Consider the following 27,937-nt stretch of genomic DNA (forward strand, 5'->3'; position numbering starts at 1 on the left):
ACTTCAATGCTCACGTGGGTAACGACAGCGAGACCTGGAGGGGCGTGATTGGGAGGAACGGCCTCCCTGATCTGAACCCGAGCGGTGCTTTGTTATTGGACTTCTGTGCTAATCACAGTTTGGCCATAACGAACACCCTGTTCGAACATAAGAGTGTCCATAAGTGCACGTGGCACCAGGATGCTCTAGGCCGTAGGTCGATGATCGATTTTGTAATCGTATCACCAGACCTGCGACCATATGTTCTGGACACTCGGGTAAAGAGAGGGGCTGAGCTGTCAACTGATCACCACCTGGTGGTGAGTTGGATCAGGTGGCGGGGGAGGACGCTGGACAGACCTGGTGCACCTAAACGCGTAGTGAGGGTGTGCTGGGAACGTCTAGCAGAGGCCCCAGTCCGCGAGATCTTCAACGCACACCTCCGGCAGAGCTTCAACAGCATTCCGAGGGAGACTGGGGACATTGAGTCCGAATGGACCATGTTCAGCGTCTCCATTGCCGACGCTGCTGCATTGAGCTGCGGCCGCAAGGTGGTTGGTGCCTGCCGTGGTGGTAATCCCCGAACCAAATGGTGGACACCAGAGGTGAAGGGAGCCACCAGGCTGAAGAAGGAGGCCTATCGGGCTTGGTTAGCCTGTGGGACTCCGGAGGCAGCCGACAGGTATCGACAGGCCAAGCGGAATGCGGCTCGGGCAGTGGCTGAAGCAAAAACTCGGGTGTGGGAGGAGTTCGGAGAGGCCATGGAAAAAGACTTTCGGACTGCCTCGAAGAGATTCTGGCAAACCGTCAGGCGTCTCAGGAGGGGAAAGCGGTGCTCTACCTGCACTGTGTATAGTGCTGGCGGAGCGCTGTTGACGTCGACTGAGAAAATTGTCGGGCGGTGGAAGGAATACTTCGAGGACCTCCTTAATCCCACTGACACGTCTTCCGGGGAGGAAGCAGAGTCTGGGGATGAGGGGTGTGACCCACCGATTTCCGGGGGCGAGGTCACTGAGGCAGTTAAACAACTCCTTGGTGGCAGAGCCCCTGGTGTCGATGAGGTCCGCCCCGAGTTCCTGAAGGCTCTGGACGTTGTAGGGCTGTCTTGGTTGACACGTCTCTGCAATGTTGCGTGGAGATCAGGGGCAGTACCTGTGGACTGGCAGACCGGGGTGGTGGTCCCCATCTTCAAGAAGGGGGACCGGAGGGTGTGTTCCAACTACAGGGGGATCACACTCCTCAGCCTCCCCGGGAAAGTCTATGCCAGGGTGCTGGAGAGGAGGGTTCGTCCGCTAGTCGAACCTCGGATACAGGAGGAACAATGCGGTTTTCGTCCTGGTCGCGGAACACTGGACCAGCTCTTTGTCCTCTCGAGGATACTTGAGGGTGCATGGGAGTTTGCCCAACCAGTCTACATGTGTTTTGTGGACCTGGAGAAGGCATTCGACCGTGTCCCTCGGGGCGTCCTGTGGGAGGTGTTGCGCGAGTATGGGGTGTCTGGCCCATTGCTACGGGCCATTCAATCCCTATACAACCGTTGCAAGAGCTTGGTTCGCATTGCCGGCAATAAGTCGGACTCGTTCCCGGTGGGTGATGGGCTCCGCCAAGGCTGCCCTTTGTCTCCGGTTCTGTTCATAATTTTTATGGACAGGATTTCTAGGCGCAGCCAAGTGGCGGAGGGCTTTCGCTTTGGTGGCCTCAGAATCTCATCTCTGATTTTTGCGGATGATGTGGTTCTGTTGGCTTCATCGGGTGAGGGCCTCCAGCTCGCACTGGAGCGGTTCGCAGCCGAGTGTAACGCAGCGGGAATGAGGATCAGCACCTCCAAATCTGAGGCCATGGTTCTCAGCCGGAAAAGGGTGGAGTGCCCACTCCGGGTCGGGGATGAGTTCCTTCCCCAAGTGGAGGAGTTCAAGTATCTCGGGGTCTTGTTCGCGAGTGATGGGAGAAGGGAGCTGGAGATCGACAGACGGATTGGGGCTGCGGCTGCAGTAATGCGGACGCTGCACCGGTCAGTCGTGGTGAAGAGGGAGCTGAGTGTAAAAGCGAAGCTCTCAATTTACCGGTCGATCTACGTCCCTACCCTCACCTATGGCCACGAGCTGTGGGTAGTGACCGAAAGAACGAGATCGCGGATACAAGCGGCGGAAATGAGCTTCCTCCGAAGGGTGGCTGGCCTCTCCCTTAGAGATAGGGTGAGAAGTTCGGCCATCCGGGAGGGGCTTAGAGTAGAGCAGCTGCTGCTCCACATCGAAAGGAGCCAGCTGAGGTGGTTCGGGCATCTGGCAAGGATGCCCCCTGGGCGCCTCCTGGGTGAGGTGTTCCAGGCATGTCCCACCGGGAGGAGGCCCCGGGGCAGACCCAGGACACGCTGGAGAGATTATATCTCTCGGCTGGCCTGGGAACGCCTTGGGATTCCCCCGGACAAGCTGGAGGAGGTGGCTGGGGAGAGGGAGGTCTGGACCTCTTTGCTTAGGCTGCTACCCCCGCGACCCGACCTCGGATAAGCGGATGAAGATGGATGGATGGATGGATGGAAAAATGTTCATGCTTTTTTAATTTGTCATTTATGGAAAATTATAAATATATATTTTAACTCAAAAGTACAGTTTTTAAGTTGCTGAAATAACAAAGAAATAATAATAATAACAGGGTGGCTGTAGCTCAGGTGGCAGAGCAAGTCAGCCACTAATCAGAAGGTCGGTGGTTCGATCCCAGGCTGCCTCCGGGCTGCATGTCAAATATCCTTGGGCAAGATACTAACCCCATGTTTGCCTACTGGTGATGGTCAGAGGGCCCGGTGGCGCCTGTGTCCGGCAGCCTCGCCTCTGTCAGTGCGCCCCAGGGCAGCTGTGGCTACAATGTAGCTTGCCATCGCCAGTGTGTGAATGTGTGTGTGAATGGGTGGATGACTGAATGTAGTGTGAAGCGCTTTGGGGTCCTATGGACTAGAAAAGCGCTATACAAATGCAGGCCATTTACCATTTACCATTTAATAATAAATCTACCTGATGGAGAAATCGCTCATCTTTGGAAAACAGAGTTTATTACAGAGAAATGGCTCTTTCAAAATAAAAGCTATACTATACGCTTCTTCTGGGCTATATTCTCAGCAGCATATTAAACATATCAGGTCCCCATAAGGAGAATCATGTGCTAACGGCTGTCTAAATCAGCGGTCTCCAACCTTTTTTGCGCCACGGACCGGTTTATGCCCGACAATATTTTCAAAGACCGGCCTTTAAGGTGTCGCGGATAAATACAACAAGCTGAAAACTGATAAAAACCCTGAAAACCAAACATTTCACACCTGAGCCTCAACTCTCGCGGCCCGGTACCAAACGACTCACGGACCGGTACGAGTCCGAGGCCCGGGGGTTGGGGACCGCTGGTCTAAATGACTCGGGTAAAGTTTGTAGCATGCTTGCTTGTCTGCTTCCACTTGTCTTTGCACTAGGATGCTGTCGGAGTAAATGTGCAGTCATATTCGTTGTGTTCCCACTAGTGCTGTCAGCGTTAATCTGAAATGACGCACTAGTTCCCACCCATGTAATTGAGCATTGCGTGGCACATCCGACATACTGTTTTACTTTAGTCCATGACGCGCTTACCTTCAGGGTCATACGTCACATGAAAACCAAAATAATTCCAAACGCCAGATCTGAATGAGGGTGGGGGAGGTTCAATTTGCCATGTTGCAACGAGCTTAGCTTCTGTCTTGCTAGCTTGCACTGCGCTCAGTGGATCTGCGCTCGACAGTGCAGCCTAGGCGGAGTAGTCGAGCGCAGATCCACTGAGCTCTCAACACAGACAGCATCGTCAGAAGGAAAGTTGATAAAACAAATTAAAAATTTTGTATTGTTCGATACATATGCGTACCGAACCGAAAGCACTGTATCGAACGGTTCAATATCGATACGAGTATCGTTGCACCCCTAATAAATATATATATATATATATATATATATATATATATATGTATGTATGTATGTATATACTGCCATCTGCTGCGGAAACAGCAGATGGCAGCAGAGATCAGTGTCAGAGGTTCAGCCCATGTCCAAGTAATACGTCCTCTATCACCTGCACCTCAGTATTATATTAAATATCGAAATGTAAGAAGCTAAATGTAGTTTGTGCAGTCGGCTTTAAAAGGCTGTAAACACCAAACCAGACTAATCATTCTGACAGATCTTCCATTTCTCAGGATCCTTCAAGTTACATCATTGCAGCAACTTGTGTTTACTGGAGAGAAGAGAAGATTTCCACATCTGAAACATTGGTGCCTGCTGAATCTCCTACAATCTCATCTGAATATGAGAATAAAGTTCTACAGAATGTTTCCAATGCTGATTATAAAATACAACTCTAAGCATTTTAACCAAAGTGTTATTACATTAAGTATAAATGATCATTTGACTTTTAAAAAACTGTGCATACCTCTGGAAACGGTCATTTTGAAGACATTGAGGTGAATTTGACAGTATTGTCAGTAACTGGAGTTTTTATTGGTTGCTTTTGTAGCAGAGAAGTGAACCATGTGAAACCAAACCCATCCGTCCCTAAAACATTCACCACCAATGTTCCCTCTAAGCTGCGCGCGTGCATGATTGCGCACTGCTGGCACGGCCTCTGCGAAAAAAAGTGTGGACTTTATACCAGTTTTTAAATTGTGTTGATCGGCCGCGTAAAACCAGAGTTATGATAAAAATATGCAATGTTTGTTTTTCTTCCTGAATACTGTCGTTGTTTATATTTACTGCGGGAAGAAACGGTAAAAACGGCGTTTTATAAGGAAAACGCTCGAAAGCCTGTGAGCAAAGACACCAAAAACACCCCCAGCCTTTCCTATTGGTGGAAAAATGTACCATGTGGACGAATCAAAAAATGATATGGCTACATGACATTTAGTTGTTTAGGAAGGGGGAAGTTTTAGGAGTGACGGCGTGTTTGAGATGTGAGAGATCTGCGACGTTTAGCACAAATCTTGTGTAGTTAGTGTGTAGTCAGTGTGTAGTGTAGTTTTGTTGTGTGTCAGAACAATGAGGCGCCTGCTGAGTGTTACAGGTGTTACAGCAGTGACACATCTGCTGCTGTCAGGCCTGCAGGTATCAGGCTGTTGTTCTCCTTCATCTCATAGTGGACAGAAATTATTTTTTGGAGCGGCACAAATAATTTGCGTGGCATCAGATTTGATGCAGAACAGCTGATTGTTCTGTAAATAGTTTGAAATGTTTGTTTAAAAAACGCCTTGGCTGCATTTTTAGGTAAACAGCTGCAAAAAACTTTGTTGTTTGCATTACTCAGTTACTTTTTTGAAGAAGTAACTATATCATTACCTGCCCAACATTGGTCATTATTTACTGTATTTTGCAGAGTTACAGACTCTCTAACAGACCACAGACTCAGAAGTCAGAGCTTTATATGAAAAAAAAAAGAAAAGAAAGAAAGTTGTGTTTTCAAAATTGGAGTTCAAGTTACTTTTACTTCCAATATTGTTAACATGCTGCACAGGTCATAAGCAAGACGTTTTACATTTTCATTGTAAGTGGGCTAAAGCAGTTAACTAAAAGTAGTCTAACATAAATGTAAATGCTGTAATTTGATTACTTTAATGAACCATGTAACCTGCATGGATTCGATGCTGGCGTGACCGTGTGCTCACGTCTGCTGTTGCTCACTGTGGTCCAAGTGTCCGCTCAGGGAGTTTGTGTGTTCAGACACATGAAACATTAGAGGGAACATTGGTAAGGACATCCTGAGGCAGAAACATCCAAAGAAGAGCTCTGAACGTCCTTCAAGAAGCCTGGAGAAGAGATCCTCAGAGAGTCACAGAAGTTCCCACCTCCCACATACAATCTTACCAATGTGCACTTTCTAAATACCAACAGTACTTTTTCTTTTACACCCAAAGCCAGTTTGTGCTGGGGCAACACAGGTTCTGCAGGTACACAGCCTGGATGCAGAGGGTGAGGTTCCCCTCGTGGTCCTGATCCACTCGCTGCACAGTCGATGTGTTAGACTTGATTTATCAACTTTGTCTGCAAACAGCAGAAGATTTGAAATCATCGATCATCTTTTTTATACTTTGATAAAAAGTTGTAGACACGCAAACTGCTTCATATTAAAACTTCACTGAAAGTCAATTTAAGTTTTCTTTAATTCCTGTGAAAACTTTCATTTTCTCAGATAAAACTAAAGCACCAGAAACACGTGCAGTAACTCCAACACTGTAATGAATGCGGTAAGCCTTACACCTTCCCTCCACGTCGTCCTTTCTCTTGCGTTTCTTTTGGAACCTTCTTGGTGTCTTTAAATTTTGCTGCTTGCTCCTGGATGAATCCTTTCTGATTCCAAAGATGCTGAGTTTGTTTATACTGCATTCAATGATCAGTTATTAGGACACTGATCGTGCTGCTGTGGTTGTTTCTGAGAAGCAGCTGCAATTATTCAGCATCATGAGCTGCTGTGTGAGTGCTTCGTGTCATAATAACCCAACAGTTATACAGACATTCACCGTTTTGTCCTTTTAAACACCGAGCCTTCCTGCTTCCACACACACCTGCAGGAGTGTGTGTGACGTCGTAGCGAGCAGTTCAGTGCTGCCTCGCTGGCTGCAGACGTTTCTCACTGACTGGGTTTCATTCATAAAACCAGAGGGAGTGAAGAAAGCTAACGTTCAAATTCAAACCAGAAATAACAAATCATTTTCCCACACTCACCCAGAGAGAGGGGCAGACACCAGGAAAGCATCGGCACTCCACAAGAAAAGTATTTGAATCAATGTTCATGATGCCCAAACCTGTAGATGCTGCTTTGTTCTATACACAGCCATCAGATCACTAATGTACCACAAATATGTGAGATTATGAGTGTGCTCTATTATTGGTGCTAGCAGCTGACAGTCTGGTCCTTGGTAAGGATCTTGGTTGGTTGCCCAGGTTCTCCACTGAAGGTCCTGCTGGGTCCACACTTGTTCCAGTTTACTTTTAAGGACCTCATCAGAATCAGGATCAGGGAGGAGCAGCCACCTCCGCGACACGGTGCAGGGTGACTCACAATTAAACTCACAGCAAAGGCAACAAAGATTTCACATCAAAAACTTTCTTTGGTCATAGAAACTGATTTCTGTTGTTTCAGTGCTGCTCTGTGTGCCGTGTCTCTGCAGTATGACTTCTGCTTTCTTTAGAGAGCCTCACAAGTCCAGCAGAAGTAAAACTGCTGACGTTGAGTTTTTCTGTGCTTGTATTCTGTGCTGCTACAAACTGCTTGTTTTAGCAGCACAGATTATTCCACCCACAGCAAGGTCAGTCTGGAGAGCTGAAGACGATGCTCACTGTGGATGGTGTTATGTTGGTGTCCAGGAACACTGAGAGGGGTCTTTTTTCACCTGGATATGTCCTTCAGTCAAGTACATTTGTTCATCTGCCTTCACACAGATATCACATCCCATTCTGAATCCATAGGATTTAACCGTCTGGGGAATGATTGGCCGTTTTCGACTACTTTTAATTTTACTCTATGTTTCACCTTTAAAAACTGTTTATCTTTGCCTTGTTTGTGTCATTCTTTTCAGCACAACCTCACCTGCCTGAATTTACAGGGTTTTTTTTTATTTTGACATACTGTATTAACACAATACGGCCCTGGATAAGCGGAAGAAGGTGGATGGATGGATGGATACAATGTTGTTCAGCAGCTTATTCAAATATAGATTTAACTTGAAAACAGTAGTAGGACTTTAATTGGTGTAACTCACCCAGTACTGTAATAATGGATGGATTGCATTTATATAGCGCTTTTCAAGGCACCCAAAGCGCTTTACAATGCCGTAAATATTAAGCAACCTAACTAATAGGGTTCCAACTCCCAGCAACAACAAAAATAAATAAATAAAAAATAGGGAACCACCCCTCACGCGCCACCTCATGATGCTTAATCGACGTAATCAACCTTAATTTGATGCAGTGTGAAAAAAATGCACAGAAATCAATTATTTTTCAAGAAATATTAAATAGATTCAACATCTTTCTTCAACAAAATTGCAGACTGCACAGATGGTACCTTCCCAAAGGAAAAAGTACTATAGCTTACTAGGGTATATATATTAGACTTAATAGTCACTATATACAGTAATTGACTTCTATTCATTTTACATCAAATTAAAACTTTGAGTGTCAGATAATTATTTATTAAAAGCTAGACATTTTAAATGAGAATAAGAAAGAAAAGTATGTCTTTGTGCCCCCTTTTCCCTGTTAATGCCCTATCGGCCCCCCTGGCTAAACTTTGCTAGATCCGCCCCTGCACAGTTACCAGCGTCAGCTACGTAGAAAAAGATCCTGGTGTAGAAAGTAATATTAAATACATTCTAACAACAGCTGATCAAGCTTAAACGTGCTGCTGTTGTTCAGCCGCTGGTTTCCTCTTTCTGGTGCAAAGTGGGCCAAAAACAAACAAGAGACACGGACTCGCGACAGAAAAGCCGATCAGCTGATCGTTAAGCAGTTTCATGATTGAAGTAGCAGCCGGAGAGCGAGAGGCAGTCGCTCGTTAAGCTTAACGCAGGAATGCTTTACAAACATTCAGAGATGGACTTACACACTTGCTTTACTTCTCTCGGGGATAACTTTGTCGGAGATGAAATGCCGGGTTGCTAGCGAAGCTCCAAATGCTATCCAGACCACCGACAGGTCCCGCATGCCACAGCCACTCTATCACGTGATGCATACTGCTCCGACGTGCTAACGTTCTGAGGTGAGTTACGGCGTGTTGCAAGTTTTGTGAGGTGCTTTCGTGATATTTAATGGATCGGATTACATTTTTTATTTTTCTCCGATATCCGATCCAGTAATTTAGGTCAGTATCGGACCGATACCGATACGTAATATCGGATCGGTCCATCTCTAGTTTTTATAGACTGTAAAAAGGCGTTTGATACAATTGATCATGCTATATAGGAAGTTCAGGGTCTCTCCAGTGATCCTCAGGACTTTCTATGCAGGCGCTGTGGAGAGCATCCTCACACAGAACATCACATCCTGGTATGGGAACAGCTGTGTCAAGGATAAAAAAGCTCTTCAGAGAGTGATCCGTACGGCAAAACGCTGCCGCAGGACTGCTCTCCCGTCCCTACAGGACATTTACGTCAGGAGATGCTGGACTAGAGCACTTGAAGGACCCGTCCCATCCCAGCAACGAGCTGTTCCAGCTTCTGAGATCAGGCAGAAGGTTCCACACCATCCGAACAAGAACAGAGAGGCTCAAGAGGAGTTTTTATCCTCGGGCCATTCGTGTGTTGAATCAGCCCCCCCCCCCCCCATCATCGTTAAGCAGAGATGGGCAGTACCGATTACGCGTTACTGTAATCTGATTACTTTTTTTCAAGTAACGAGTAAAGTTACTAGTAAAGTAAGGGATTACTATTGCAAAAACAGTAATTAGATTACCGTTACTTTCCCGTAGGAACGCTGTGTTACTGCGTTACTAAAACCGTGATTTTTTGCGAGAATGTCTCATGACAGTGACGTAAGCGAGTGCGACGTTCGTGACAACAGCTGTGTGCAGATCAACAATGGATCACATATCGAGTGCAGAGAGAGTATGAGCGTGCAGCGTTTAAAGTGTGGAAGTACTGACCTTACTTTGAGTTTGATTCCATAAAAAGTGACAAAAACATTAGTGTCCGCTGTGCGTGGGAAGAAAACTTCTTTTTACAGCGAAAAAAACCCCTAAACTTCCAACAAGCACCGAGTAGCTACGACGTAATGGGAAACTCACAGAGAAACTCACGGATTCTTCCACTGACCGCGGCACACCTACACCAGGGTAAACCTCCGCCTACCCCACTCCTGCTTTACAGGTGAAAATAGAGCAACAGGACCGCTGAGTCTTTGACTTTATTTATTTTCTGCTGTGTTTTACTTGCATCTATTTGAAAGACTGAGTGTAAACACAAAAAATATTTTATTTTATGTGCTGGAATGTGCAGAAAATAGGTTTAAATGTTAAACTAATTTCTTCCAGTCAGAGAATGTTGCAGATAATAAAATTTTTGCTTGATGCATAAAGTTAAAAGATTAAAACTAATAAAACAAGTTTTAAAAAGAGACTTTTCCATTTGATTACATTTTGTATGATGGATTATACAGAAAAAGTAGAATTGGGCTGAAAGATCTATCACTTTATCACCTATTCAGGTTGTAAATCGTGTTTTTAAAAGTAACTAAGTGACTAAGTAACTAAGTAATTAATTACTTTTGAAAATAAGTAATCAGTAAAGTAAAGGGATTACTTTTTTGGGGAAGTAATCAGTAATTAGTTACTGATTACTTTTTTCTAGTAACTTGACCAACACTGTCGTTAAGTGACTGAGACAGGACTCGTTAGCACATTCTCATGTCCTGATCCTTCTGGCCTCGCTACAGCACAAGACACTTTAACACCCTCCTCATGCAGTGTACACAAGCAGTCACAATACGTCAAGATCAATAATGTAAAATCGAATCAGTTGAAGGTAGAGATGTGCAAAGCAGCCGGTATTTGTATCTGTATTTATATTTGTTGAGGGGTACCAATAATCAGAAAACATAAGTCAAACACAAAACACTGGGAAACACCCTGGACCATGGCATTCAGTCACATACTCAACCTCATGTTTCATTCAGTTTATGCAACTTTACTTTAATTAGATTTCATTGATACATTGTTGTCACTGAGGCAGTTAAACGAGGCCTTGGTGGCAGAGCCCCTGGGGTGGATGAGGTTTGCCCTGAGTTTCTGAAGGCTCTGGATGTTGAAGAGCTTTCTTGGTTGACACGCCTCTACAATGCTGCGTGGAGATCAGGGGCGTTACCTCTGTATTAGCAGACCGGGGTGGTGGTCCCCTCTTTACGAAGGGTGTGTTCCAAGTACAGGGGAATCACACTCCTCCGCCTCCCTGGGAAGGTCTATGACAGGGTGCTGGAGAGGAGAGTCCGTCCATTAGTCGAACATCGGATACAGTGTGCTTCAGGAGTATGGGCTGTCTGGCCCATTGCAACAGGACATTCAATCCTTATACAACCGTTGCAAGAGCTTGGTCCGCACAGCCGGCAATAAGTTGAACGCGTTCCCGGTGGGTGGGCTCTACCAGGGCTGCCCTTTGTCACCGTTTCTGTTCATAACTTTTTATGGACAGAATTTCTAGGTGTAGCCAAGTGTGGAAGGCTTTCAGTTGGGTGGTCTCTGCTTTTCGCGGATGATGTGGTTCTGTTGCTGGTTCTGATCCTTTTTTAATGCATAAAGTTGGATGTTTAGACCTTTTTCCTGCTAAATGTGATGACGGGGGTGGCCGGGGGACGATCTCTCTCTGTCCCACGTCTCTTGACAAGGACAACATTCAGAAAATTGGTGCATAATTAATATTTGTGAAAATGATGAAAAATTAATTTAGGAATGAAATGAAAACATGATTCTGTAATTCGTTACTCTTCTGTGGCTCGTCAAGTTGACATCAGCACATCAATAACCTGCTGACAGTAGAGCTCAGTCCACTGATGAGGCCATCATTCAGGAATGAGCTCAGTGACTAAGCCCCCTTTCTATTTAGGGGGCTACTTGGATCAACTGGCCACGACTAGTTTTCCGTTACAACCCAGTGTGTGAGCTAGTTGTCATAGCAACATGTCCCGGGACGTGATTATTATGCAACGATAACAAAGGTGGACATCAAAGCGAACATAGTTTTGATTTTTGTAAATGAGATGGTCTCATGACTCATCGAGTGGCACTACTGACCAGCCAATCGGTTTCATGCAGTATGACAACGTCACATTTTAGTACCTGCTCGGATCGCTTGGAAGCCTGGCCGAGAAGGTGCTAAAAAGTACCTGGTACCCGGTACTATGACCTAATGGAAAACACTGAAAACCGCACCGAGTCTTTCCAAGTAGATACCAATGGGAAAGGGCCATTACATCTTAATGATGACATCATCATCATCATAACGATTTAGAGAATGCAGAGTCAGAGAGGCCACTAAACAGAAGACCTCATCGTACTAGCTTTGGAGGATCTTTATGAACTGCATCCTTCATCTGATTGGCCGGCTCAGTCTGACGTAGCACGAGGGAAACACCTGGAGCGTCACCAAGTGAAAGAGAAACTACGGCATGCACTGCTGGAGTCACAGGGGTGATTTCCAAACCATTTACAGGAACGCCTTCAGCAACAGCAGCTGTGTGAGTTTATCACGTTCATGTCACGTGTCTGTTTGGACCATGACACAGATCCCGATTCCTGTAAGTCACCTGATTTAATGATTCCTACATAATGCTTCTTTACTGATGCGTAACCACATCTTCACATCTGAATGCATCAGACGAGGCTCAGGCCGGGCCGTCAGTAGGGTTTGCAGTCCTCTATCACTCCTCAAGTGGAGATGTCTTTGAGGAAGATACTGAAGCACAACCTGCTCCTGGTGGCATTGCAACTCTGTTTTTGTGTGTATGCACGTGTGTGTTGTTCACTCAGCATTTATTGACATGTAACTACTATAAACTTCATGGGTTTGATCTGTAGAGTCTTTGTTTCAAACACTGCTGGGATTTCTTAAAGCCGCCACATGTGGAGCTCCATGTATCTGCCATCAACATGTTCTTCCAGTGATCGAGGCACATTTTATATAAACGATATTGTTTTTAATGAGCAGCTTCAGGTTTTCATCCTGTTCTTCTTCATTTAAACAACATCATCTTCACATTTTCATGGTTTACAATAACAAAAGATCAGAAATAATTACCGAGTCTGCAGGCATGAAAATACAGACGTACAACTTGTAGACTTGTGTTACTTCTATGTTTGGTACGTGACAGACGGTTCAGAGTTAGAAAGCTGTGGCTCAGAACTTTTTGTTCTGGTACAGAATTTAAACCCTCACATGAAGCAATAAAAGACCCAAATATTACATAATACAAGATTCAAGATTCTCTATTCGTCACATGCATAGTTATACAAGTATAACACGCAGTGCAATGTAACCTGATGTACATAAATCAGTATCACGTCACCTGTGAGCAGCGAGAACAGGTGAGTCTGTTTATATTAATAACCTCCACAGAAGTTAGCAGATTATGAACAGGTGTCTGAACCACTTTAAACCCAAATATGCTTCTGATACACTGAATGAAGACGTCAGTTTAAACCTGGTGCTGGAACATTTCTAAATGATGATTCAAGTCCCTTCATCATGAAGCTGAGCCTCAAATATAGAAAAATTTTATCATTTCATCTTCATCTTTACACTAAAATGTCCACAAACATGTCTAACACAAGCAGCACGTATCATCATCTGAAAGCTTCAGGTGAACATTTCATCCAGCTGTTGTCGATGGTGCAGGCGTACTGCTCCTGAAGATACTTCCTGTCAAATTTCGCTCCAGTAGAGCGATCACTGAGACAACCAGAGAAGTGAAGAGTGGCTTTAAACCTGGAGGAGAGGAGCACCAGGGACAGAGCCAAGGTCACCACAGAGAACGGGACGCTTTCATATTCCCGTCCTGGGAGGATGAACGGGATGACGATGCGGTTCCTTCCTGGTGGGCCGTGTTTAGCTGAGAGAGACTCAAAGTATTTCCACACTCCATCATCATCTCTAAGAGGGCTAAGCGTGATGTTTGGGACCATCTGTGCTCCAGCTTTCTTCAGTGAGTTCCAGTGATCTGGCAGGTTCACAGGTCGATGTTTGTCATCAGGAATGGTACAGCTTTCTTTATCGTTACAGTAAAAAACTCTGTGCTGAGGCCTCAGTTTTCCTGTAGCGATACCGTACGCTAAACCAGAAGTGACGCAGTTCCAGGGAGAATACAGGAGCACGTCAGTGATGGTGGGCAGAGGCAGGTAACAGCTGGCTGGGATCATGAAGTCTCCGATTGCTCCATGAGCCACAAAGGTGATGTGAACATCATCGCTGTGGTTCTTCTTCTCCTCCTCATCAATGCGTTTCTTCAGGAAGTCGAACACGTCTGTGAGTTTGCTGAAGGCGTCAGACTCTGAGTTTTTTCTCAGCCACTGCAGGACGACTTCATCTGTGCAGCTTCTCATTGCCAGCTTTGTCAGCCTTTGCCTTTCATCACAGCTGCTCAGTCTGTCTGCTCTGTAGTGTTTAAATACGCGTAACCTCTGAAACAATCTTCTGAAACAGGAATTATGGAAAAAACATTTTAAGCACAACAAACATTTAATCTGTCCACAGATGGATCCTGAAACAAAATAAAGCCAAAATCTCCTCGTTTCATTTCACTCTTTGCTTCCAGACTTACTCCAGTTCCTCGTCTCTGTCCATCTCCTCAGAAGCTTGACTGTCTTTAGCGTTGTCCTTCAGGCGCTTGCTGTGGTTAAAAATCGACATCATGTTGGTCAGATCTCAGCTAAATAAATATAGACTCTTGGTTTATCTTCAGTATTTTAAAAAGTTTGCAGTGAAAATGATCAGAGTTCAGTTAAAGATAATTTCGTTGCTAGGCAACAAACACTCTTTGCACACCGGTGTCCTCAAACTGACCGAAGAACGTTGCTGCGTCATAGACGTCGTTTGTTTGTCTGATTCAAACCTCAATAAAATCCCAACAACAACTAGCTGCTGTTTGTATTCATACTTCATGTGCATCACCTGCTCTCAACGGCTGGTAAAAATGTTGATGACATTTACACCATAATGTATGAATGTCCAGTGATGGACCAGCCTGCTCATCATGTGGACAAACTAACAAAGGAACTTTTCAGAAAGACAAAATATCTGCTTACCTGCTCCAAAACGTCTGCTCTGACCCTGTGCAGTCTGTAGAATAGAATAGAATAGAATAGAATAGAATAGACCTTTGGTCAAGGCACGCCACTATGCTGCAGGTCTCTGATTGGCTGAAGTATGGTAAAGTACCTGGACAGGTACCAAATGAAAGTAAAAACTGAGTGGGGAATCCCCAAATGTGATACCAAAAGTAAAAACATGACTCAGAGTTTTAACACGATGAGATCAGCAGGACCTCAGAGCTGCCGTCACATTCATGAACACGAAGTCGGGCCTCTACACCAACGTGACCTTATGGGTTACATCTGCCCATCATTTAATAGCCCCTCCCACAGCCACAGGTGTCAGTGGCTCCAACCTTGGGCCCACACCGTTCTGATGAACCCACACCTGTTTGCTCCATCTTATTTCTGTTTCATGTGGTTCTTTGTTTTCTGCTTTGGCTGTGAGAAATACAGACTTCTGTTATGGATTTAAAAACATGATGTACAGATGCTGCTATAAGTTTGTTTACAACAACCACTGGCTCAGCAGATGGCCCCGCCCCTCCCTGAGCCTGGTTCTGCCGGAGGTTTCTTCCTGTTAAAAGGGAGTTTTTCCTTCCTGCTGTCGCCAAAGTGCTGCTCATAGGGGGTCATATGATTGTTGGATTTTTCTCTGTATGTATTATTGTAGGATCTACCTCATAGTATAAAGCACTTTGAGGCAACTGTTGTTGTGATTTGATGCTGTATAAATAAAACTGAATTACATCTTTATTCTTTCTTTTCATTTCTGTTTTTAAAAGGTTTTAAAAAACATGAAGCAATCAGCTATCGTCTCCATGTCCTGTTTTATGAGGAGCAATAAAAAAAGGTGAGACGTCGCCCTCAAGCCTGACCTTTGTATTTATTCATTTTTATTATTATATTCCATCCATCCATCCATCCATCTTCTTCATCTGCTTTATCCGGGGCCGGGTCACGGGGGCAGCAGCCTAAGCAGAAGAGCCCAGACCTCCCTCTCCCCAGCCACCTCCTCCAGCTTATCGGGGGAACACCAAGGCGTTCCCAGGCCAGCCGAGAGATATAATCTCTCCAGCGTGTCCTGGGTCTGCCCCGGGGCCTCCTCCTGGTGGGATATGCCCCGAACACCTCACCCAGGAGGCGCCCAGGGGGCATCCTTGTCAGATGCCCGAACCACCTCAGCTGGCTCCTTTTTATTATTGTATCATTTATTATTTTGGAACAGCTGTAAATGATTTGCAGGTCTGTGGGTCTGCTTCATTAGTAAAAAATTTGTATGTCTTTGGTTCATAGCACCTCTGCAAGCACAGCTCAGGTTGACATAAGAGTCATGTCAAGACACAGAGGTCATGACCTCCCACCACCACCAGGTGTCACTGCAGCTGCTCTAACCTGGATCAGCAGGCAGAGCGAGTTTCTCATCTCAGCATCTCTGATGCAGGAATCCTGCTGACCCAAACAGCTGGAAATCAGCTGATTACTTCACTGTAACGACGTCACTCTGACCTATCAGTTTGAAAAGAAAAACATCAGCACATCGTCAGACAGGAAACTTTATTTAAGACAAATATGAGGAGGAAAATCTGGACAAACTTTCTAAACAGGAGCAAAAAAACAAAACTGTTAAAATTCATAATTTCATCTCTTCATGTGTCCACGCGTTTAATCTCGGAGACGGCGTCTCACACGGATTCATCTCTACATGATGATAGATAAGGCACATGGTCGTCCAGACACACAGACCGTCCTCGGCTCGTCCTCGACTACACGAGCGGCAGTGGAGGTCAGAAAAGTTTCCACACTCATCACAACAAAACTCATAAAGTTTAAAAGGTTTGCAGCAGATTCTATAATCTCATGTTTGTGGGCGCAGCTCATCACTTGACCCTCAGCTTCTCTTTGAAGCCGAACAGCTGCAGCTTGTTGTCTGATGACCTTTGACCTCTGAGGTTCAACCTTTCTTCCTAAAGTGCTGAGAGGTTCACTTCAAACTACGAGACATTAAAGTATTGCACTGCGGATTACTCTTCATCATCACCGTGATCATCTTCTCATCTTCAGCAGCTCCTCACTCACTGGAAGACAAAGGTCAAAGGTCAGTTAAATGTGATGGTCATGAACGTAACGTTTTCAGTGAGAAATGTTTCCTTGTCATCATCAGCTGACTGACATGTTTACATAACGATGAAAGTAGCACCGCTGACTAACAACAGGCTGTCAGTTCCACCATCATTGATCATTAATCGTGTTGATCACTGATCAATGGCTACGAGCTGAAGAAAGGCTGCACTGTGAGATGGTGACAGGTGGAGGCTGTCTCCTCGGTTCAGAGATGGAAACGTTTCTCACTGCACTGGGCCCTGGTCTGGATGGGCCTGGGCCCCCTTTCCCTGGCGGGTCGCGGAGTGTGGGAGTGCCTACTGGGGTCAGCGGGGGAGCTGGCCCCAGGGAGGGGTTACCTGCCCCTCCCTTCCTTCCCTCCCCATCTCCAGCTGCCTCTCTCTTCCCGCTCCACCACAACCACCCACACATGCAGGGCCTTGGAGTAGGGGTATGTCACCAGGGTGCAGAGGAGGCTACCCCCCCCTCTGTCCCCTTCTGGCTGCCTCTGCCTCAATTTTATCCCACAACTTAGACATTCACATTATTCACACTCTCATTACACATACATATAGGATCTTGGGGGTGGGCACAATCACGGAGTCCAAATTACCATCAGGGTGTACACCTCACCCCTGGCGTCGTTGCCCACCTCTCAATTTTAAATACACTTAGTCATTGAGGGTTAGCAGGAGGGACCATGCGCTTACCTGCTGCTCTCTGGCAGGTAGCTCCAAGCCCTCCTGGGTTTTAAATGCACCTTAGAACACACATGCATCAACATTACAATGAGCGGGTGGAGGGAGGTTTGGAGTCTTCTCTCACCCCCATTCTCTGTGACCTGCTGGAGCGGGGGGGGGGGGGGCTAGGTGGAGTTGGCCGTCCGACTGCGGTCTGGGGTGTGGGGCCTCCCTGCTGCTGCGGAGTCGGGGCGGTCTGCTTCTCCCCACCGCAGGGAAAAGGGTAACACCACCTGGGTCTGGGTGCAGTTCCCCCCTCCAGGGGCAAGGGTACCTAGACCCGGTTCGTAGAGTACGCTTGGGGAGTGTGATCGTGTGTACAGCGTCTCTTTATGTCTGTCTCCACGTTGGTTGAGTGTGGAGTAAGTGCATATGAGAGCATGAGGGTGGGAATGGATGTTTGTGTCTGTGTGTGCCTGTATGTCTGTGTCTATATGTCAGGTTGGGTATCAGACGCCACCTCTCTGGGGACACCTCAGGCCCTCCAAGGTTTGGAGGCCTATCTCCACCCACCACCACTTCCCCTGCCGGTGGCGGACTCCCTCAGGTGTCGGTGCGTTGGTGGTTCTTTGTGTCTGGGGGTGGGCGTCCAGGTACACACCGGCTCACTCCTTGGCGGCCGCTTATTGGGGCCTGGAGCCTGGGGCTCGCTCGGGCCACTTCGGGGGTGGGGTGCCCCCGGCCTCTCGGCCTGGGGCTCGGTCACTCAGGCACGGCTGGCTGCCGGCGGAGCTCACGGGCGCGTCACTGCAACTCCCCCTGGCTTCTGCTCCGCGGCTGCTGAGTGAGCCCTCATCTGGGACTCTCCTCAGCTCTTTCTGGGACAGTGGCGCGGCTGCCCCTCTGTTGGTCTTCCTTGGTCTCTTGTGTTCTGGGGGCCTCTGGATGTCTGGAGTTTTGATCTCCTCCATACCTGCTTCACACCCTGGAGGACGGGGCTGTGGCCCCCCCACACCCTCTAGCAGATCATTACATGGAGAAACCTTTGGAATACAAGCGCGCTGATCCACACAGGTATGCACACAGGTGTTCACTGCTCGTAGACCCAAATTACACCTTTCTTGGCTGCTACTTCGAAGCACATCTGTCCTGCGTGCTGCACAACAACATTGAATATTTAGTATTTACTGCTGTTTACACTTAGCTAGATTAATGCGATGGTGTTGTGTTTAGTATGTTGCTTTGTTTCTTTTTTTTTTGTCTTTTTTTGCTTGTTTTCTATTCTTCTCTCAACAGGTGATCCAGGAGATTTTTATTTTTTTTCTCCCCCCTTTCTCACTGTCCCTCTCCCCTTCTGTTTTTCCTTTCCTTCCTCTTTCTTTCTCCCTTTCCTATCCCTCACTCATGTCTGTCCTGTCTGTAACATCTGAAAATAAAATATAATAAATAATAAAAACAAAGATCGACCAAATGGACCAATACGGCAATGCCACGATGATCCATTTGGCAAAGTAAATCCATTGGGTATCCTTGTTGGTCTTCAGACAACAATTCTGATGGCTAAAGAACCAAATGGGACAGGCGAAAAAAAAAAAAGAAAAAAAAAAGAAAAGAGGAAACGTTTCTCACTGAAAACACGCCGTCCACATAAACAGAACCATCGTTAATGCGGACAAAGATGACCACATTCACTCTGATTGGTCCTTCAGACACCATGTGATCCTTCTCTGCGTTTGCTCTTCTGTGATATTTTCTCTTCTTCCTGCTGATGAACACTCATCAGGTAAGCCGGTATGGATGATGATTATTTTTAAGAAAAGCTGTTAAAACGCGTCTTTTTAACCGTTAGCATTTTATTGTTCAGAGTCTAAGCTCCGCCTCTAAACCAGCCAGTCAGAGCTCACAGTTCCTCTACATGTTAGTGTGGCGTTCAAAGCACAAGGAGAGAATCTGGACACATCTCTTTTACGTTCTTCAGGAATCAGCTTTACGTTGAAGCCTCCACCCAACACTCTGAAGTGGACTCTGCTGGTCTGTGGATTTCGCCTCTGGAGGCTAACAACACTGCAGTAAAACTTCCTGTGTGTAAAGAAGTGTTTTGCTGCAGTGGCGTCTGTGGCTCAGGACGTGGAAAGATACTGAACCAAGTTGCGCCGATGAATCCGTCAGAGTGATACAGTCAGGTTAGAGGTGTTTGTATGAATGTGTGTGTGGGAACAAAGTGTTACGTAAGGACAACAGTCAGCTGCTCATAACCGACTTCATGAGAGTGAAAATAAGACACGAAGCTCCAGATGTGACTTGAGCCTGATGGTAAAGTTTTAAAGACTAAAAACTAAAGTCCAGATTTACTGAACTCTTCCTGACTGTCTCAAACACTCACCATGCCGCCGTGCTCGGGGGCAAAGGTCACGCCTTTCCCTGCTCTCTCCTGAGATCCACTGCTGCTGCTGCTGATCGAGGTTCTCCTCATGATACCTACACACACACACACACACACACACACACACACACACACACACACACACACACACACACACACACACACACACACAGATGATTCAGTATTAAATGACTTCCATTAGTCTGTTATTCTGCAGGCTGCCAGGAGTCCTCCCACCTGCAGGGGGCAGCATATCCAACCTGCGAGAGGAGGGATTGTTTCCAGACATGGAGAGGCGCCGCTGCCGGCTGTTCAACATGGCGGCGGGAGGAACGATTCCAGGGGGCAGGACTTTCCCCTTCCTCCGGTACAGCTCCTCGATCTCTTGCTTCTGACTGACCTGCAGGTTCTGCACCTCCATCAGGTGTCTGGGAGAAAGAAGGAGGAGTTAGAAAAGGACTCAGGAGACATAAAGAACGATAAAGCAGATGTGTGTTGGAGACAGACTGGACACCATTTGTCTTATTTCTTTCTGTAACACTGAACCTGGCGAACGACGTCCATGTAGCAACGAGTCAACCGGAAAGAGCCCTTTCTGACTCACTTTTAAGTTTCAATGTTGAAATATGAGTCACCGTATGAAGGATGGTGACACCTGCTGGCCAAGTAACGTCACTGCATTTGTAGTGATGGAATAATAGTAATAATGGAATAAATGGTAACCCCAGAGGTGAAGGGAGCCACCAGGCTGAAGAAGGAGTCCTATCAGGCTTGGTTAGCCTGTGGGACTCCGGAGGCAGCCGACAGGTATCGACAGGCCAAGCGGAATGCGGCTCGGGCAGTGGCTGAAGCAAAAACTCGGGTGTGGGAGGAGTTCGGAGAGGCCATGGAAAAAGACTTTCGGACCGCCTCGAAGAGATTCTGGCAAACCGTCAGGCGTCTCAGGAGGGGAAAGCGGTGCTCTACCTGCACTGTGTATAGTGCTGGCGGAGCGCTGCTGACGTCGACTGAGAAAATAGTCAGGCAGTGGAAGGAATACTTCGAGGACCTCCTTAATCTGACACGTCTTCCGAGGAGGAAGCAGAGTCTGGGGATGAGGGGAAAAGCAGAGTCTGGGGATGAGGGGAATAACCCGCCAATTTCCGGGGGCGAGGTCACTGAGGCAGTTAAACAACTCTTTGGTGGCAGAGCCCCTGGTGTGGATGAGGTCCGCCCCGAGTTCCTGAAGGCTCTGGACGTTGTAGGGCTGTCCTTGTTGACACGCCTCTGCAATGTTGCGTGGAGATCAGGGGCAGTACCTGTGGACTGGCAGACCTGGGTGGTGGTCCCCATCTTTAAGAAGGGGGACCGGAGGGTGTGTTCCAACTACAGGGGGATCACACTCCTCAGCCTCCCTGGGAAAGTCTATGCCAGGGTGCTGGAAAGGAGAGTTCGTCCGCTAGTCGAACCTCGGATACAGGAGGAACAATGTGGTTTTCATCCTGGTCGCGGAACACTGGACCAGCTCTTTATCCTCTCGAGGATACTTGAGGGTGCATGGGAGTTTGCCCAACCAGTCTACATGTGTTTTGCGGACTTGGAGAAGGCATTCGACCGTGTCCCTCGGGGTGTCCTGTGGGAGGTGTTGCGGGAGTATGGGGTGTCTGGCCCATTGCTACGGGCCATTCGATCCCTATACAACCGTTGCAAGAGCTTGGTTCGCATTGCCGGCAATAAGTCGGACTCGTTCCCGGTGGGTGATGGGCTCCGCCAGGGCTGCCCTTTGTCTCCGATTCTGTTCATAATTTTTATGGACAGGATTTCTAGGTGCAGCCAAGTGGCGGAGGGCTTTCGCTTTGGTGGCCTCAGAATCTCATCTCTGATTTTTGCAGATGATGTGGTTCTGTTGGCTTCATCGGGTGAGGGCCTCCAGCTCACACTGGAGCGGTTCGCAGCAGAGTGTGAAGCAGCGGGAATGAGGATCAGCACCTCCAAATCTGAGACCATGGTTCTCAGCTGGAAAAGGGTGGAGTGCCCACTCCGGGTCGGGGATGAGTTCCTGCCCCAAGTGGAGGAGTTCAAGTATCTCGGGGTCTTGTTCGCGAGTGATGGGAGAAGGGAGCCGGAGATCGACAGACGGATTGGGGCTGCAGCTGCAGTAATGCAGATGCTGCACCGGTCCGTCGTGGTGAAGAGGGAGCTGAGTGTAAAAGCGAAGCTCTCAATTTACCGGTCGATCTACGTCCCTACCCTCACCTATGGCCACGAGCTGTGGGTAGTGACCGAAAGAACGAGATCGCGGATACATGCGGCAGAAATGAGCTTCCTCCGAAGGGTGGCTGGCCTCTCCCTTAGAGATAGGGTGAGAAGTTCGGCCATCCGGGAGGGGCTCAGAGTAGAGCCGCTGCTGCTCCACATCGAAAGGAGCCAGCTGAGGTGGTTCGGGCATCTGACAAGGATGCCCCCTGGGCGCCTCCTGGGTGAGGTGTTCGGGGCATGTCCCACCGGGAGGAGGCCCCGGGGCAGACCCAGGACACGCTGGAGAGATTATATCTCTCGGCTGGCCTGGGAACGCCTTGGTGTTCCCCCGGATAAGCTGGAGGAGGTGGCTGGGGAGAGGGAGGTCTGGGCCTCTTTGCTTAGGCTGCTGCCCCCGCGACCCGACCTCTGATAAAGTGGATGAAGATGGATGGATGGATAAATGGTAACCATGGAGAACCAGAAACACTGCGGTGTGTTTGTATGTTGGTAAATAAAAGTAAGGAGTACTTATCGACTCGTTCATGTTTCAATGACTAAACATCCAGATCAGCAGAATCATGAACCACAAATGAAAAACAAATTCATTCATTCATTAAAAGAAGATTTACCAATCACCTTTCTCGTAGTTGCTGTAGCTCCTCCCACATCTCTCCATTCTCTCTGTCAGAATCGTCAGAGCTGTAGGTCGCAGAGCGACTCCGTGCTGTCCCCTCCCACAGACTGACGTTCAGCCTGCGGCCTCCTCTCCTCTTCCTCTCCTCCTCCTCCCTCCTTTTCTGGGTGCCCTCCTCCTCTCTGCTGCTCCTCTCCTCCTGACCTCCCGGATTGGCGTTCTTGTTAATAACTGGGGCGAGGGTCACTGTGCTGATGCTGCTCTCTGATCCGCTGCTTTCTGTGCTGCTTTCCGTGTCACTCTCTGATTGGTTCTTCCTGGGAGGAGGCGGGGAGTGAGCAGTGGGCGTGGCCTGACTGATGGACCGTTGCTCCCGCTGGGTGGCAGCCTGACCATGTTTAGAGGGCGTGACCTGGAAACGACCAACGGTGAAAGCAGAAGGTTTCTCCGCTGCAGAAATGAGAGAAGAAGAAGAGTGAAAGGCAGCTCAAGACTCATCAGGTGTGCCGGTATGGATGATTTTTTTTTATTTAAAAAGCTGTTAAAACGCATCTTTTTAACCGTTAGCATTTTATTGGTCAGAGTCTAAGCTCCGCCTCTAAACTAGCCAGTCAGATCTCACAGTTCCTCTACATGTTAGTGTGGCGTTCAAAGCACAAGGAGAGAATCTGGACACATCTCTTTTACGCTCTTTAGAAATCAGATTTACATTAGAACCCTTTGAAGCCTCCACCCAACACTCTGAAGTGGACTTTGCTGTGGATTTCGCCTCTGGAGGCTAACAACACTGCAGTAAAACCTCCTGTGTGTAAAGAAAAGTTTTGCTGCAGTGGCGTCTGTGGAAAGATACTAAACCGCGTTTCCCTCGGTTCCTGCAAGTACGACCATTAAATATTGGTATTTATGGCTCATATCTGGAATTTTTTTCTTTCATGTTTGCAGTAAGTAGAAGATCAGAAAGCGATGAAGACCACCAACATCATCCTGAGTGAAGCATTTACAGGTAATTTCATCTGTGCAGTTATTCTTGGTGGGATGAAGTGTCTGCTCGTCTCCATATTTTTATTCTCGGACTTCAGATCGAATCGTGTGCAGCCCCTCAGTTCATCGTCGGAAACCCTGGACTTTGTCCTCTCTGAAAGCACGGGGGCAGCACACAGCTGTGCTCACAGTACAGATGTGCAGTGGAATAATGTGGAAAGGATGCAGCTCAAAGTAAATGATCCTTTATTTTTAACACCCATGCAGACGGAGCGTGATGTTGTTGTTACGATTATGAAATCATTTCAGTGATAATGACCTGCGAGTGTCTCTGTATGCAGATGATGCTGTCTGAATATTTGCCTGTTTCTTGAACAGAGGTGGTTCATACCTTCGTGTATGGGCGACAGTCTGGGTGAAGGAGAATCAGGCGGGAGGAGCTGGGCAGGAGGAAGAACACGTTACTTTACTCTGATGTCTGTGGTTATGCATGTCGTTCACACATGAAAAATGAAACCATAAACACCATCAAACAGCACAAAATCCCGTCTTAAACGAAGCGTCTGACTGACAGAAACAGTCTCGTACTTTTTTGTTCAGAGTCGACTGAGGAGGGGACGAGTGACGGAGCTCTCCTCTGTGACTGGGAGCACTGGTCAAGCTGGGAGCAGAGGCAGTCACTGAACCTGAGGACCAGTTACATAAAACATCAGGTTTCAGGTTCAGTGTGGTCTGATGGCACTTTGTGACCTCATAAGTACTCACCATGAAGGGGCGGAGCTGAGCTGAGCTTCTGCTGGACTGGAGACTGAAAGCAATGACAGCATGTTTCAGGTTTTTGTGTTCCAGCAGATTCATCGTTCGTCTGCAGGTCGACATTTATGACTGCTGACCTCACTACTGCCTCACTGCCTCAGAAACCAGTAAACACAGATTACCTGCAGTGTTTCTATGAACTCAACAAACACCAGCAAACACACAAACTGTGTGTGTGCAGTTTGTCCCACAGTGTGCTGCCGCTAAAGTCCAGCTGCTTATTTGACAGGGACAGAAAAGACAGAGAGCTACGTTCACTCAGAGATGGAGACAGATAAGAAAGGAGGAGAGGAAGCAGAGAGCTTAGAGTCACAGGAAGGATGCTCGTTTAAAGCTCACATGGAAGTGTTGTTAAATCTGTACGTGTCACATGATGTTTGTTCATAAAGCTGCTGCTAAACAGACTGACTGTTATTTAAAGGCTGCAGGTTAGTGCAGGATGAACAGGTGAGTCTGCTGCACAGTGGCTGTCTAACATGAAGTTAACATAAACAGTGTGCTGTCAGTGCAGAGGATGAAATCAGCCTTGATAGCTGTGAGACATCTGGATGGATTCAGGTTTGTAAATCCACAGAGAGCAGCTGAAGAACATCTGCTGAAGCTCTCTGTAGAAATGATTGCGAGTTTGATTCTTTCCCCACACTGAGACACTACAGCTGATTTTACTTTCCCCACCTGCTGAACCTGAGGTTTCTTTAACCTCTTCCAGACTCATTTTCCTGTTTAGACACAAAGTCCACAAATCGAGGCAACAGAAAATAAAGATTTCTATTCTCCTTCTCTTTCTCTGCTCATGTTCTACTTAACTGATTCAAGCTGAGTACGTTCACTATAACAATAATTAGACTGAAAGTTTTCATTCCCACGTACTAATATTATTTTATTTTAACATATAATATAACACAGGGTTCAGTTAGCTTTGCATAAAACAGGTGGTAGAAACGTCCTCCTACTCTGAGCACATTTCTGAGCCGGTACTGTTTTTACTTTAAGTACAGAAGTTCAATCTGTACTTCTACTTTAGAGATGGCACGATACCACTTTTTTTATGTCCGATACCGATATCATAAATTTGGATATTGGCCGATACCGATATGAATCTGATATAGCGTGTTTTTAATCAATAAAACTGTTTTTAAATATCTTGCTGCTTTTTGTATAAGTTCATACTCAAGTTAAAAACAAAAAACACTAAAGCTATTCTGTTATACCTGTATGTAAAAAACACACTGCACCCAAAATATTTCATAGTTCAGCAAAACTGATGAATCTAATAAACTTAAACCTGCTCCATCCTCCCTATTCTGGTATTTTAAAGAGTAAGCAACCTAATTAATAGGCCTCTAAAACTCCCAGCAAAAAAATAAATAAATAGGGAACCACCCCCCACCCTCCACCTCATGATGCTTAATCGACGTAATCAACTTTAATTTGATGCAGTGTGAAAAAAATGCCCAGAAATCAATTATTTTACAAGAATAATTAAATATAGTCAACATCTTTCTTCAACAGAACTGCACAGATGGTTCCCAAAGGAAGAAGTACTATAGACTACTAGGGTATATTAGACTTAACAGTTACTATATACAGTAATGGACTTCTATATATTTTACATCAGATTAAAACTCCATATATCGGTTGTTAAGCTTAACGCTGGAAGTACACAATGTCTGGACTTTAGGTACTCTGGTACTCAGGTAAAGTCTTGTTTCACTACTCACCTGTCCTTGCTCCCTCTCTATCTGAGGTGAGTCTGGGATCCGACTGGGCGGTGCCACCACCTGCTGGCTGTCTGAGGCAGAGCTCGTCTGTGGTGTGGGTAGGGGATAGGCTGGTGGAGGGAAGAAAGGAGGGGAAAATGGTGTGTGACTTGGATGGTGGAGCTGGGGTCCAAAGGATGGAGATAGTGGAGGGGACTGTGTGGCCTGGGGGGTGGTAAATGGGGGGCGGGGTTGAAAGCCCTGGTTTGGGGCTCCAGGTGGGGGCATGAAGGTCTGGGCTACACTCATAGCCAGAGAGAGCACGTTGGCCAGAGAGAAGAGAGACTGCTCAGGTGAAGCCCACTGAGGAAGAGGAGCTGAGGAAGAGGAGGAGGGGGTGTGGAGCGAAGGGGTACTCTGGACTCTGTGGAGACTGGGGGCGGGGCTCTGGATGGGGAGGGAAGCATTGTAGGTGTAGTAGGGGTGAGTTGGGAAGTGATAATGGGGACCAGGAGAGGGCTGTGGTGCAGAGGAGTCCAGGTGGGGGTGACTGAGGGGCTGATATGAGGAAGCTGGAAAGAGAGAGAAACAGAAGGAGCATTAGCTACGCAGCCCAGTCCAACCCAGTCCAACCCAGTCCACGCAGACTGGTGATGCTGGTTTTAGTCAAGTAAACTTTTTAATACTTTCATGTTCTGTGCTGGGGTGTGGATGCACTCAGCCTAGCATAGCACCAACAGTGAACCAACACCATCAAAAGAAGAAGAAACATTTCCAGACACCTTCAAAGCAACCTGGAAAGTTTCTTTGGTAAGTTAAGGTCTGAACTTGTAGTAATGCTCGTGTTCTCCCCTCAGAGACACACAGCAGATTTCCCTCTGACTCAGACACATTTCTAAATGTTTTAAAGGCTTGTTTGAAAGTTCAGAGGCTCTAAAACATTTCCCTGAGGAACCCCACGAAACACAACCAGAGGGCCTCTGTCAGTGTGGTGAGTTACTAATGTGCCATCTGCTATTTTAGCTAAATGTGTGTAGGGATCAGGTAATAATGTTTTTCTTGTACAGCTTTATTATTTTTATTTTTAAGCACATTATCGAGCAGATGTGCGATTAAGTAACTATGAACTAAAACATAATTTTTTCCCATTTTCCAGAAGAAGCATTCAACTTAATTAAAAACAGAAAACATGATGATTCAATCAGGTAACATCTAAATGAAGTGTTCAGAAGGCCCTGGACACTTCCCTGAGGGACTCCTTTAACCACTGGAAGGAAACACTGCATAGCCACAAAAATGCCTTAAAGTCACAATGAAGCATTTTTGTGAATGAATGATCTGATAACGTGCACACCTACCTGAAGACGTGTGAAAAGACTGTGACCTCAGTGATCTGACAGGGGGCGTGGCTTCAGGGTCAATGGAGAAGTCGGCTCCTTTTAAAGGAGGGGGTTCAACACTGTCGATATCTGATCGTGAAACAGATTTGTGGATTAGGGTGGGGTAAGTGAACATTAAGCGATGAGAGTTACAGCAGCGTTTACTTCATATTCTTCATGTTTTCCCTAATAATCCGTCTCCCGTTCTTCTTCCCATCGTCACCCCCCTCCCACACTTCTATCGGTCCCTTTTTACCGGTTAATGAGGACGA

The 27,937-nt window shown here is 46.7% G+C and overlaps 2 protein-coding genes across 4 annotated transcripts in view; both read right to left on the bottom strand.

Annotated features, from left to right (window-relative positions):
• Window positions 1-12,637: 12,637 nt before the first annotated feature.
• LOC112434770 (uncharacterized) lies at window positions 12,638-16,249 on the bottom strand. 2 transcript variants are annotated; one of them, XM_024802305.2, is made up of 3 exons: window positions 14,764-16,249; window positions 14,280-14,348; window positions 12,638-14,152 (listed from the first exon to the last, which is right to left on the bottom strand). In XM_024802305.2, the coding sequence occupies exons 2-3, from the start codon at window positions 14,300-14,302 to the stop codon at window positions 13,306-13,308; spliced, it is 870 nt and encodes a 289-aa protein (XP_024658073.1). In that variant the 5' UTR covers window positions 14,303-14,348; window positions 14,764-16,249; the 3' UTR covers window positions 12,638-13,305. The 2 variants fall into 2 exon arrangements, with proteins under 2 accessions (XP_024658073.1, XP_024658072.1); XM_024802304.2 differs by having other exon boundaries at window positions 14,280-16,249.
• A 60-nt stretch (window positions 16,250-16,309) lies between these two features.
• Window positions 16,310-27,937, bottom strand: part of LOC101464520 (serine/threonine-protein kinase WNK4) — a 27,299-nt gene continuing 15,671 nt past the window's right edge. Inside the window, exons 15-24 of one of the 2 annotated variants that reach the window (XM_014410331.3) lie at window positions 27,922-27,937; window positions 27,645-27,755; window positions 26,308-26,858; window positions 24,536-24,578; window positions 24,359-24,456; window positions 24,162-24,210; window positions 22,792-23,239; window positions 20,196-20,363; window positions 19,936-20,030; window positions 16,310-16,847 (exon numbers count right to left, since the gene is read on the bottom strand). The exon at window positions 27,922-27,937 is cut by the window's right edge and continues 39 nt beyond it. In XM_014410331.3, coding sequence (XP_014265817.1) covers window positions 16,816-16,847; window positions 19,936-20,030; window positions 20,196-20,363; window positions 22,792-23,239; window positions 24,162-24,210; window positions 24,359-24,456; window positions 24,536-24,578; window positions 26,308-26,858; window positions 27,645-27,755; window positions 27,922-27,937 — 1,611 coding nt within the window. In that variant the 3' untranslated portion in view covers window positions 16,310-16,815. Of the gene's footprint in view, window positions 16,848-19,935; window positions 20,031-20,172; window positions 20,364-22,791; window positions 23,240-24,161; window positions 24,211-24,358; window positions 24,457-24,535; window positions 24,579-26,307; window positions 26,859-27,644; window positions 27,756-27,921 lie in introns of both variants that reach the window. The other variant, XM_014410332.3, reaches the window with a different exon arrangement.

Source organism: Maylandia zebra, linkage group LG4 (genome assembly GCF_041146795.1).
Source record: "Maylandia zebra isolate NMK-2024a linkage group LG4, Mzebra_GT3a, whole genome shotgun sequence".
Lineage (NCBI taxonomy): Eukaryota > Metazoa > Chordata > Actinopteri > Cichliformes > Cichlidae > Maylandia > Maylandia zebra.

Bases quoted from the DNA above. Each gene is read 5' to 3' on its own strand.
- LOC112434770 (XM_024802304.2), bottom strand. From the start codon at position 14,371: ATGATGTCGATTTTTAACCACAGCAAGCGCCTGAAGGACAACGCTAAA. The intron at 14,153-14,279 runs GTAAGTCTGGAA...TTCCTGTTTCAG, and splicing joins GACAGAGACGAGGAACTGGA to AAGATTGTTTCAGAGGTTAC.